This window comes from Prionailurus viverrinus, chromosome D1, assembly GCF_022837055.1.
Source record: "Prionailurus viverrinus isolate Anna chromosome D1, UM_Priviv_1.0, whole genome shotgun sequence".
NCBI classification, from domain to species: Eukaryota; Metazoa; Chordata; class Mammalia; order Carnivora; family Felidae; genus Prionailurus; species Prionailurus viverrinus.
In genome coordinates, this window is record NC_062570.1 from 100,535,737 (window position 1) to 100,548,813 (window position 13,077).

A 13,077-nucleotide genomic window follows, 5' to 3' on the forward strand; every position below is an offset into this window, starting at 1 on the left:
TTCAGGACTATTGACACTGATCTGTTTCACACCTCCAATCAGGGCAACATTATGACTTCTGTGGCCTGCTGGTAATTTTGTCCTCATGAGCCCTCCTCCTCCATTAACAATATTAAAAATTATATTTTATAACTGCATTGATATAAAGATGACTATAGTCCAAGTTGGATTTGGATTACATTCATTGTTTCCTTATTTTAAAAGAAATTGAACATTTCAAGGGCTCCTAAAATTATTGTAGGCCTTAGGCACCATGCCTACTGTGTCTTAATGGGTATGTCGACCCTGCCCACGACATACGTGCTCCTGAAGAAATCTGATCCAGCCAGCAAAATTGACTGCCCCGAGTTTGGTCAGGGAAATAAATCTCTATTTATTTAAGAAAGGGAATAAATGTCTATAAATCACCACTAGATATTTTTAGGTAAAGACTAATCACAAAATTCATTTATGACTGTTTTTCATTATTTGCCCCCAGAGTTTCTTCATGACATTTTTCACTTCTGCATTTCTGAGGGTGTAGATTAAAGGGTTCAGCATGGGAGAGACTATCGTACAAAACACAGTCACAGCTTTGTCAGAGGGGAAGGAGGTCACGGGTCTCAGGTATAGGAAGGAACAAGGTACAAAGAATAAGATGACAACGGTGACATGAGAGGCACAGGTAGACAGGGCTTTGCGACGCCCTTCAGAGCTATGAGTCCTCAGTGAGTGCAGGATGACAACATAAGAAGCAACCAGCATAGAAAAAATGAGCAAACACAGTGATCCACTGTTGGCAGCAATCAGGGGCCCCAAAGTGCGAGTGTCTGTACAGGCTAGCTCCAGGAGAGGTATTAAATCGCACATAAAATGGTCAATAACATTGGGGCCACAGAACGGTAACTGGGCCATGAACAAAATCTGGATTCCTCCATGAAGAAAGCCTAAAATCCCAGCCATTCCCACGAAGAAACCACAGACAGGTCGTCTCATGATGGTCATGTAATGCAAGGGCTTACAGATGGCTACATAGCGGTCATAGGCCATGACAATTAACAAGATGATCTCAGCTCCAGCGAAGAAATGTTCTGCAAAGAGCTGAGTCATGCAGCCATTGAAGGAGATGGTGTTCTTCTCAGAGATCAGGTCATAGATCATTTTGGGTGCTATGGAAGAAGAGTAGAAACCATCTATAATAGACAAGTAGGACAGGAAAAAGTACATGGGAGAACCCAGGGCTGGGCTGATGAAGATGGTGACGGAGATGAGCAGGTTATCTGCCAGTGTGATCAAGTAGGTGATTAACAACACAGCAAATAAGACTTTCTGCAGTTCTGGATTCTGGGTCAAGCCCAGCAAAATGAATTCTGTTACATTGCTCATCCTTTCCATGGATTCAGCTTGGGTTGTGAGCACATGGTCCATCTGGAGAGATCACAGAATTTCTGAGTAATATTTTTAATTCAACACTAAAAGTTTCCATCACCTCTGTAGTCCTGGCCTTTGGGATTGATGGAACCACAGCTTCCACTCACCCCTGCCACTTCAGAGACAGTTATAAAGAAGATTAGAAAGAGGTTACATTTCTCTTATTCATATAAATTGAATATTAACAATATGTTACAAACACCAGAATAAAAGCAAAGTGTTAATATGTATGTTGACTATGATGGACTTCCAAACTCTCTTTCTGGCTCTAAACCCTCACAGGTGGCTTTCTTTCGCTGTTTTTGGGACAAAGTTTGTCAATAACAATGATTTTGAAGTTATATTTGCCCACTGGCACGAATATTTATAGGTATATGGACACAATATTCTTTAAAAAGTCAACTGTATATCAGATAGGAAAGTGCCAAGCCTTACTGTATCTATACCAGCAGTGTTCTTTGAGGTATGATTCCTTTCTGTCAAATGAATGCACGTACACACAGAGAGCTGCAGATGGGGTTTTCCCTCTTCAAAATGCCAAGGAACTGTCTTCATAACAGCTCATTGAGCAGCATTTCCTCAGTAGCCCTGGATGTTGTATCTGGCTCCAAATGGCTATTACACAGTCACTCTTCCCACATCTTTGGATATAAATATACAATTGGTACAAAGTTCCCTTAAAAGTTCTCAATATTTCTTGGGGCACCTGGGTGGCTCAGTCGGTTGGGCGGACGACTTCGGCTCAGGTCATGATCTCGCGGTCCGTGAGTTCAAGCCCCGCGTCGGGCTCTGTGCTGACAGCTCAGAGCCTGGAGCCTGTTTCAGATTCTGTGTCTCCCTCTCTCTGACCCTCCCCCGTTCATGCTCTGTCTCTCTCTGTCTCAAAAATAAATAAACGTTAAAAAAAAAGTTCTCAATATTTCTTAAATGGATTTTCTGTGTAACTGGTCTTTCATTACATAAAAAAATGAGGCTCTGGATTAGATATATAATACCACTCACATTTTACAAATGGAATTAGATGAGTCATAAAGTTTCCCTGGATTTCCTATTGATGAGACAGAAATGTTAAGGTCGTCTAAGATAATACAATTTTTTTCTTTTGGCATAAGTTTAATCAATTAAGATAAATTTGAAATTTTTATTGTGTATTGGTGGAAAAAGTGGAATATATACAAGAATATATTCTTTTTTTTAAAAAATGATCTGTACATGGATTTTCAAAAGTGATTACATGTTACAAAAGATCACAGGATATCTTATTCCTTCTCCCCCTCTTTTTCTCCTTTCTCAAATCCCTGCCAAAACACATAACATATTTTTCCTCAAAACTTTTTGGACACAGAAACCAGCATGATGATCATTCAGCTTCAATAAAGGTGAGGAAGGATATCTTTATCTTTAGTTTTACAGAACGCTGTCTCTGTAGTTGCTTCTTCTCTACCCAGGGCTCCTATAGGTGGTAACTATGTGCCTAATCATTCTTAATTTAATTCACAAATTCTAACTTCAATGTGGCAACATGGAAGTCATGAAAAGGGGAAACAATTTCAAATAATCACACATAAAACCTACTGAAGCGATCTATTTCTACATACACGTTGACCACAATGTTGTTACAGTGACCTTAGGAGTTCTCAAAAGCGCCTCGTCTGGCAGCATCACAGATCGTGTTTTCTACTGCTATTTTCATGTCATCAAGCTCAAATTCATTTTTAGAGAATAAGATTACCTTCAATTCAAAGAATCTAATTGTAAAACCTATTCGGTGAAAATAATTTGGCTTAATTAAGTTAACTCTCAAAATTTGGGGAAAAAGATTTAGTTATTACTGACCTGGATCTAGTTGATTGTGAATTCCAGTTTTGAGATTGAACTCAGTCATTGTTTTCTTCCCCTGGGAGCATAGCCCCCCAGCTTCAAATACACTCTATAAACTAACAAGTGGGACACTGGAATTCTCTCTCTAGACAGCTCTTCTAGTCTTGGGCATTTTCATTTATTTTCGTTCCCATTATCAATCTGAATTTACTCAGAAAATGAGCTGTTTGAGTTAGGAAACTGCAGTGGCTCTAGATTTAATTTCTATTCACTTTCTTGGCCTCCTGTGGAAGTATAAACACATCTCCAAAACACATAAATTTTTCAGATCTCAGAACTGTATTCAGTCTATATTAAAAACAATGGGAACAATGAAAAATTCTTCAAATCAGAAAAAGCGAGTGTATGAAAGTATAAAATGTATAAGTGCATCAGATCCAGTTGATTGGATGTTGTTTTTTTTCCCAAATCCTGCCAAATTTATGTTTCCCAAGAAGTCCATGAACAGTGTGGTGAGAATTCTTTCTATTCCTGATTTAAGCTCTCCTTTTAACCCTAAGTGTGGGAACAGTGTCTCCCATATAGACCTTAAGTCTATTAGTTAACGTGCTTGGCTGTTGTCATTTACTTAAATCTCCTGTAATTCTTCATCGACTCTAGAGAAATATTTAAATAGACATTCACAACGGGCAGGATTTGGTAAGGCATTGACCTCTCAAGTCCTCAGAGGATTCGTAATTGGTCCTGTTGGAATCTTTGCTGGAAGCAAAGCATCCACAAACATCATTAGAGGCCAGTTTATTTTTGTATCTTTGTTTTATTTTATTTTTTCTCCAACTTTTTGTTTAAATTCTAGTTAGTTACATACAGTGCAGTATTGGTTTCAGGAGTAGAATCCAGTGACTTATCACATATAACACCCAGTGCTCATCATAACAAGTGCCCTCCTTACTACACATCACCCATCAAGCCCATCCTCCACCCATCTCCCTCCAGCAAGTCTCAGTTTGTTCTTTCATTTTCGATCTTTAAGGGTCTCTCACAGTTTGTTTACCTCTCTTCCCCCCACCACCATATGTTCATCTGTTTCTTAAATTCCACATATGAGTGAAATCATATGGTATCTTTCTTTCTCTGACTTACTAATTTCGCTCAGCATAATACACCCTAGTTCCCTCTACACCACTGCAAATGGCAAGGTTTCATTCTTTTGATGGCTGAGTAATACTCCATTGTGTGTGTGTGTGTGTGTGTGTGTGTGTGTGTGTGTGTGTTTATATATATATTTGTGTGTGGGGCGCCTGGGTGGCTCAGTCGGTTAAGCGGCGGACTTCGGCTCAGGTCATGATCTCGCGGTCCGTGAGTTCGAGCCCCGCGTCAGGCTCTGTGCTGACAGCTCAGAGCCTGGAACCTGTTTCAGATTCTGTGTCTTCCTCTCTCTCTGCCCCTTCCCCATTCATGCTCTGTCTCTCTCTGTCTCAAAAATAAATAAACGTTAAAAAAAATATATATATTTGTGTGTGTGTGTGTATATATATACACACACACATATGTATATATATATGGTGTGTATATATATGCCATATATTCTTTATTCACTCATCAGTTGATGGACATTTGGGCTCTATCCATAGCTTTGCTATTGTTGATAATGCTGCTATAACCATAGTGTTTCTGGCTGTAGTTTAGGACGAGAGTGATAAGGTAAGTTGGAAAGCACCATGATAAAACTTTGTTCTTCATTTTAATATTGGTGAGCCTGGCACAGGATAGGGTATGGTTTTAGGCACAGATCGGAGTTCAGAGAATGGATTTCTCTCTGAAAACCTGACTGTTCTAACTAATATGGTTGTCCTAACAATGGAAATACCAATTTTCAAGGTTATGTGCCATGTTACCCTGGGAAACTGTGCCATTTTTAATTCTCAGCTACCAAAGATTGGGTAAAGATTGTCATGATGAGTTCAGGGGAATATAGCTTTTCTCTCTACCCCACACAGAAGGAATTGTGGAGATTTACAGTAAAGTATAGTGCCTCCACATGGTAGCCATTGAAAAAATCACACTTAGCCAAACATTATGTATAAAGACATTCAGAAGTAAAGGTTAGAATCACTATAAAAAGGAGGCTCCACTCTAATCTCTCCCTCAGCTTCTGAGGTGTTGAAGAGTTGGCTGAAATCCTGCACAGAATCACCTTTTAAAAAAATCAACCTTTACCTTCAAAGCAAGCTGATATGCTCCTGAAGTCCAGAACCAAAAAGGGAAGCAGTGCCTTTAGCTCTGTCCTCGGCAGCTACTTTTGTTCCTTTGTTTCCTGCCAACCCCACTCACAGTCTGTCCCTCTCCCTTGTTTTTTTTTTTTTTTTAATTGTGGTAAAATATACATAATATAAAAGTTGCCATTTTAACCATTTTCAAATGTACAGTTCAGTGGCAGTAAGTACATTCACACTGTTGTGCAAACATCGCCATCAACCATCTCCAGAACTTTTTCATCTTCCCACACTAAAAATCCATCTCCATTGATCAATCACTGCTCATTTCTTCCTTCCCTCCGCCCCTGGAAAAACGCTGTCTGCTTTCTGCTTCTATGAGTTGAACTATTTTAGATATTTCATGTAAATGGAATTAGGCAGTGTTCTATCACTGGTTTAGTTTACTTAGACTAATAACCTCAAGTTTCATCCTCAAGTTTCATTGGTCACAAATGACAGAATTTTGTTCCTTCTAAGTCTGAAAAGTATTCTATGCAGTATATCTATACTACATTTCTTTTTTTTAAAGCATTGCCTCTGTTGATGGACATTTAGGTTGTTTCCACATCTTAGCTATTGTGAACAATGCTGAAATGGACGTTGGGGTGCAAATAATTTCTTGAGATCCTGATTTCAGTATTTTTGGATAAATACCCAGAAGTGGGATTGCTGGATTATATGGTATTCTATTTTTAATTTTGTGAGAAACCTCCATACTCTTTTCCATAGTGACTCTGGCAATTTATATTCCTGTCAGCGAACAGAGGTTTTCTTTTCTTCATATCCTTGCCAATACTTGTTATCTCTTGTCTTTTTGACAATAGCCATTTTAACAGGTGTGAAATGATATATCATTGTGATTTTGATTTGCTTTTCCCTGATGGTTAGTAATGTTGAGCATCTTTTCATTTGCTTATTGGCCATTTTTACAAATTCTTTGTGGTAATGTATATTCAAGTTCTTTGGCTTTTTAAAAATTGGGATATTTTTGCTATTGAGTTGTACAAATTCTTTGTATATATTTGACATTAACCCCTTATTAAATATATGGTTTGCAAATATTTTTTCCCTTATGTGGGTTGCCTTTTTACTTTTTTGTTCCCTTTGTTGTACAGAAGATTTTTAGTCTGCTGTGGTCCCATTTGTCTATTTTTTGCCTTTGTTGTCTGTTCTTTTGGTGTCATAACCAAGAAATCATTGTCCATCCCATGTTACAAAGATTTTCTGCTGTGTTTTCTTCTAAGAGTTTTATAGTTTTCGGTCTTTTGTTTTAAGTCCATTTTGAGCTGACTTTTGTGAAGGTGTAAGATAAAGATTCAATTTCATTCTTTTGAAAGTGGTTATCCAGTTTCCCTAGCACCATTTATTAGGAAAACTATTCTTCCCCCATTGTGTATTCTTGGCACCCATGTTGAAGATCAGTTGACCATGTGTATATGCATGGGTTTATTTGTAGGTTCTCTATTCTATTCCATTGGTCTATATGTCTTTATGCCAGTACCATACTATTTTAATTACTATAGCTTTGTAATATAGTTTGTAATCAGGAAGTGTTGTGCTTCTGGCTTTGTTCTTCTTCTTTCTTTGTCTACTGTGGTTCCATATGAATTTTAAGATTGTCTTCTCTATTTCTGTGAAAAATTCCATTGGGATTTTGATAGAGATTGCACCAATGCTTGATTGCTTTGGGTAGTATGGCATTTTGATGACACTGAATCTTATAATCCAGGAACACACGATGTCTTTCTGTTTATTTGCCTTTTTTTTTGTTTTTACTTTCTTTTGTAAATGTTTTGTGGTTTTCAGTTTACAAATTTTAGTCTTTTTAGTTAAGTTTATTCCCAAGTATTTTATTCTTTTTGATACATTTGTAAATGGAACTGTTTGTTTTTTTTTTTAAGTTTCCTTTTTGGAAAATTCATTCTTAGTTTATAGAAACAACTGATTTTTGTATGTTGATTTCATATTCTGAGACTTTACTGAGTTTGTTAAATAGTTCTAACAGTTTTTGAGTGTGTGTGTGTGTGTGTGTGTGTGTGTGTGTGTGTAATATTTAGGCTTTTTTTTCTTTTTTTTTTTAATTTTTTTTTTCAACATTTATTTATTTTTGGGACAGAGAGAGACAGAGCATGAACGGGGGAGGGGCAGAGACAGAGGGAGACACAGAATTGGAAACAGGCTCCAGGCCCTGAGCCATCAGCCCAGAGCCCCACGCGGGGCTCGAACTCACGGACCGCGAGATCGTGACCTGGCTGAAGTCGGACGCTTAACCGACTGTGCCACCCAGGCGCCCCTAGGCTTTTCTACATATAAGATCATGTCATCTAAAATTAGAAATAATTTTACTTCTTCCTTTCCAATTTGGATACCTTCTATTTCTTTTTCTTTCCTAATTGCTCTGGCTAGGACTTTCAGTATTATGTTGAATAAAATTGGTGAGAGGGAGTCCTTTTTTGTTCCCAGTGTTAGCGGAAAATCTTTTAGTTGTTCACTTGTTGAAGAAAGAAGTTCACTTGTTGAGTATGATGTTTCCTGTGGGCTTGTCATATATAGCCTTTATTATGTTGAGATAATTTCTTTTTAATCTTGGTTTATTGAGACTTTTATAATAAAAGGGGATTAATTTTGTCAGATGCTTTTTTTTTTTGCATCTGTTAACATGATCATATAATTTTTATCCTTCATTCTGTTAATGTGCTGTGTGTCATTGATGGATTCTTGCACGCTGAATCATTCTTGCATTCCAGGAATAAATCCCATTTGGTTATAGTATATAGTTTCTTTAATGTGCTTTTGAATTCAGTTTGCTAGTATTTGTTTAAGATTTTTGCATTTATGTTCATCAGGGATATTGCCTATAGTTTTCTTTTCTTGTGGTATCTTTGGCTTTGGTAACAGAGTAAATCTGGCTTTATAAAACAAGATTAGACATGTTTTTGGGGTGCCTGGGTGGCTCAGTCAGTTAAGTGTCCAGCTCTTGATTTTGGCTCAGGTCATGATCTCATGATTTGTGGGTTTGAGCCCCACTTAAGGCTCTGCACTCAGTGCAGAGCTTGTTTGGGATCCAGTCTCTCTCTCTGTCTCTCTCTCTGCCCTCCCCTGCTTGTGTGTGCATGTGCACTCTCTCTCTCTCTCAAAATAAATAAATAAATGTAAAAATTAGAAGTGTTTTTTCCTTTTCAAAGTTTTGGAAGTATTTCAGGATTGGCATTTATTCTTCTTTAAATGTTGATTGTAGATTTCATCAGTGAAGCCCTCTGTTTTGGGGCTTTTTTTTTTTTTCCTTAGGAAGTTTCTAATTATGGATTTCTTTTCTTTGCTCATTATTTGTCTGCTCAATTTACCTATTTATTTATGCTTTAGATTTGGTAGATTGTATGTTACCAGAATTTATATATTTCTTCTAGGTTATCCAATTTATTACTGTATAACTATTTGTATGAGACTTTTATAATTCTTTTATTTCTGTGACATGGGTTTTAATGTACCTTCTTTCATTTCAGATTTTATTTATTTGAATTTTTTCTCAGTCTGGCTAAAGTTTGTCAATTTTGTTTTGCTTTAAAAAAAACAAATCTTAGTTTCATTGATTTTTTCTATTGTTTTTCTAGTCTTTATTTCATTTATTTCTGCTGTAATCTTATTTGTTCCTTCCTTTGCTAATTTTGGGCTCAGTTATTCTTCTTTTTCTCATTTCTTGAAGTATAATGTTAAATTGCTTATTTGAGATCTTTTTAAATGTAGGTGTTCATTGCTATAAAGTTCCCTTTTAGTGTTGCTTTTGCTGCATCCCATAGGTTTTGGTGTATAGTTAAAAATTTTTGTTTGTTTTGAAATGTTTCTGAATCCCCTTTTGGTTTCTTCTTTGACCCATCGGTGGTACATAAATGTGTTGTTTAATTTCCATGTATTTGCAAATTTTCCAGTTTTCTTTCTGCTTTTGATATCTAGTGTTACTTCATTGTGTTCAGAAAAGACACTTTGTATGATATCAATATTCTTAAGTTTTTCAAGACTTGTTTTGTGACCTAATATATGATCTAGGCTGCATAATCTTCCATGTGCACTTGAGAAGAATGTATATTCTACTGCTATTGGATGCAATGTTCTATATGTCAGTTAGATCTATTTGGTTAATAGTGATGTTCATATCCACTGTGTTCTTATTGATTTTCTGTCTATATGTTCTATCCATCATTGAAAATGGAATATTGAGGTCTCTTACTATTATTGTATTGTCTATTTCTGTCTTTAGATCTGTTGATATTTGCTTAATATATTTAAGTACTCTGATGTTGGGTGAAATCTATCTATCTATATATAAATATATATTTCTAATTATTATATCTTCCTGGTAAATTGACCCTTTATCATTATATAAAGTCCTTTCTTACGAGTTTGTGTTTTAAAGTCTATTTGGTCTGACATAAGTATAGTCCCTGCCCTCTTTTGGTTGACATTTGTATGGAATATCTTTTTCCATCACTTCACTTTGAACCTATGTGGTCCTTAAATCTTAAGTGAGTCTCTTGTAGACAGCATATAGCTGGATTAAAAAAAAAACATTTAATCACTCTATGTCTTTTGATTGGGGAGTTTAACCCATTTACATATAATTATTTATAGGTAAGGACTTATTCTTGCCATCCTGTTTTGTGTCTTGTAGTTCTTTCCCTCTTTTTCTTTTTTACTGCCTTCCTTTGTATTTTGTTGATTTTTTGATGTTGATGCTTTGATGATTTTCTCTTTTCTTTCGCAGGGCTTCTGTCCTGGGCCAGAGCTGGATCTCCTTTTATTTGAATTCTTTCTCTTAGAATGGCACTGTGTCTGTATCTCAAATTACTTTCCATTGCACTGGTCTGCAGTTAGCCTGAAGGTTGCCATTCAAATTTGAATGTACAGACTTTCTGTCTTAATCCAATTACTCAGTTATTATTAACTCCTTTTTGTACCAGTTACTTATGTTCCTATCAGCTAAGGCATAAATCCATATAATAATAGCTACTGCAGAAGTGAAGTGATGTATAGTACGTCTTTGACCGAAAAAAATGCTCCACCTTCTGCCTGGGAATCATGTGTGAAATTGCTCTATGGCTGTACCTCGCAGAATTTTATCCCTTTTTGTCTTTAGGCAGAGAAAATAATTTATTCTAAGAAGATCCCAGATCATAATGTAAATGGTACCTCTGGAATTGCACAACAGGGCAGCATTAATTTGGGGATGAGTCCTGCCTTGATAACTCTCTTGTTCCTCAAAACCTGTTCATTTCTGGTTGATCTTTATTTCTTATGATAACGAATCTACTTTGGCTATGTGGTTGGGATTGAGACTATGCATTTTCAGCAAAATAATTCGCCATTAGGCTTTTTGTTTAAATATTTTAATTGTCCTGTTGGCTATATAATCTGTACCCAAAGCTTTACAGAGAACTGTTCCACTGAATACATAAACTCCGAGATTTTCTATACATTGTGACATTTTTATGTTGTTCAGCAGTGTCCCTTTGATCAATAATTTGTTAATGCAGAGAGGTTTCTAAATGGAGGAGACTTTCGTCATTTAATTCAATATCGCTGTTTTATGAAAGAAGAACCATTAAAGATTAGAGAAAACAAGGGGAGCAAAATATACTTAAGCTCGTATATTTTGATTTCAAGACCATTATCCTTTCTATTAGTCATACTTGTTCTTAATATATGCATACATTTTGTTTTTTCCCTTCTCTAGTCACATGAATTGTTACCCAAGGTTACCGTATGGCTCCAGAGTTTCCTCATGGCGTTTTTTACCTCCGAATTTCTGAGGGTGTAGATTAAGGGGTTTAACATAGGTGTTATCATAGTATAAAACACAGCCGCTGTTTTGTCAATGGGGAAGGTGATCATGGGCCGCAGGTACACAAATATACAGGGTACAAAGAACAGGACGACTACAGTAACATGGGAGGCACATGTGGAGAGAGCCTTACGCTGTCCTTCAGGGCTGTGGGTTCTCAGGGAGTAAAGGATGAGGAGGTAGGAGGTGATAAGAATAGAAAAAATGAGCAGACACATCAGCCCGCTGTTGGCGGCAACAAGAAGTCCAAAGATGTGGGTGTCAGAGCAGGAGAGTTTCAGCAGAGGGAAAAGGTCACAGATGAAATGGTCAATGACGTTGGGGCCACAGAAGGGCAACCAGACTATAAAAAGAATTTGAATCAGAGCGTGAAGAAATCCCCCGGCCCAGGCCGTGGCCACCAGGAGGCCACACGCTCGCCTGTTCATTGTGATCGTGTAGTGCAGGGGCTTGCAGATGGCCACGTAGCGGTCATAAGCCATGACCGTGAGCAGGATGATCTCGACTCCCCCAAAGAAATGCTCTGCAAAGAGCTGAGTCATGCACCCACCGAAGGAGATAGTTTTCTTTTCGGTGACTAAGTCAAATATCATTTTGGGAGCCATGGCAGAAGAGCAGCAGCTGTCTATGAAGGCCAAGAAAGACAGAAAAAAATACATGGGGGAGCCCAGGGCTCGGCTGGTGGTGATTGTCACGACAATGAGTAGGTTGCCTGCCATGGTGAGAAAGTAGATGACTATAAACACAGCGAACAAGAGTTTCTGTGCGTCTGGGTTCTGTGTCAGGCCAAGCAGGATGAATTCCGTCACGTTGTTCATTCACCCCCGTGAATCTATGTCGGCGTCTGGATGATTGATCTGTCTGTAAATAGCACAGGGACTGCAATTGTGGCAGATACATTTTGACCAAGCAAATCATTTCTTTCAGGAGTGTTTTCTGTCAGACTGATGGAAACCCCAAGCAGATGAACTCAGATTTAAAGTTGGACCTTATTGCCAGTTACCTAAGGAACACGTAGCCTCTTTACCCTCTCACGTCCACAGACACACAGACACTTGAGCCCACACATTCACGGATACACCCGTCCACTTTCACAAGTACCCTTTTATGACTGCAGGCCCCTTCCTGTAATTGTACGCGGCGGATATTCCCTGAACGACTGCCATAGCATTTTCTCCCACAGAAAAACAGGAATGAAAGGAGGGCCTGTGAGGAGCAGGAGGCTTGAATTCACGAGAGGCTGCTGCCCTGTGTCTTTTCTCTTGTCACCTGTGCTGATGAGGCTAAGTGGCAGTTTCTGTTTGGTATTTAAAAAAAATTTTTTTTTTAACGTTTATTTATTTTTGAGACAGAGCATGAACAGGGGAGGGGCAGAGAGAGAGGGAGACACAGAATCTGAAACGGGCTCCAGGCTCGGAGTCATCAGCCCAGAGCTCCATGCGGGGCTCGAACTCAGGGATCCTGAGATCGTGACCTGAGCCGAAGTCGGCCGCTTAACCGACTGAGCCACCCAGGTGCGCCTGTTTGGTATTTTTAACTTGTTTCAGGTCGACTAGAAAACATCAGGTAAATTCAATCTGAAATTAAGAATGATGTAGTGACATCTCAGAAAAAAAAAAAAAACAACTGAACTCAGTCAATGTTTGAGGCTTCAGTAAGATTTGTGGCAGTTAGATTTGTGAGCTTATATTACTTTGAAACTGAATTGTCTAAGAATATCATCAAACCGTAAAAAGGAAGAATATCCTGAAG

The 13,077-nt window shown here is 37.9% G+C and overlaps 2 protein-coding genes across 2 annotated transcripts; both read right to left on the minus strand.

The window, feature by feature from the left end:
• Positions 1-444: 444 nt before the first annotated feature.
• Positions 445-1,407, minus strand: LOC125176753 (olfactory receptor 4C45-like). The gene has a single exon (XM_047878561.1). It carries the CDS (start codon positions 1,405-1,407, stop codon positions 445-447), a length of 963 nt encoding a protein of 320 aa, XP_047734517.1.
• Positions 1,408-11,213: 9,806 nt separating this feature from the next.
• On the minus strand, positions 11,214-12,206 carry LOC125176628 (olfactory receptor 4C5). Its single transcript, XM_047878376.1, has one exon. The coding sequence runs from the start codon at positions 12,141-12,143 to the stop codon at positions 11,214-11,216; it is 930 nt and encodes a 309-aa protein (XP_047734332.1). The 5' UTR covers positions 12,144-12,206.
• Between the last annotated feature and the right edge of the window lie 871 nt (positions 12,207-13,077).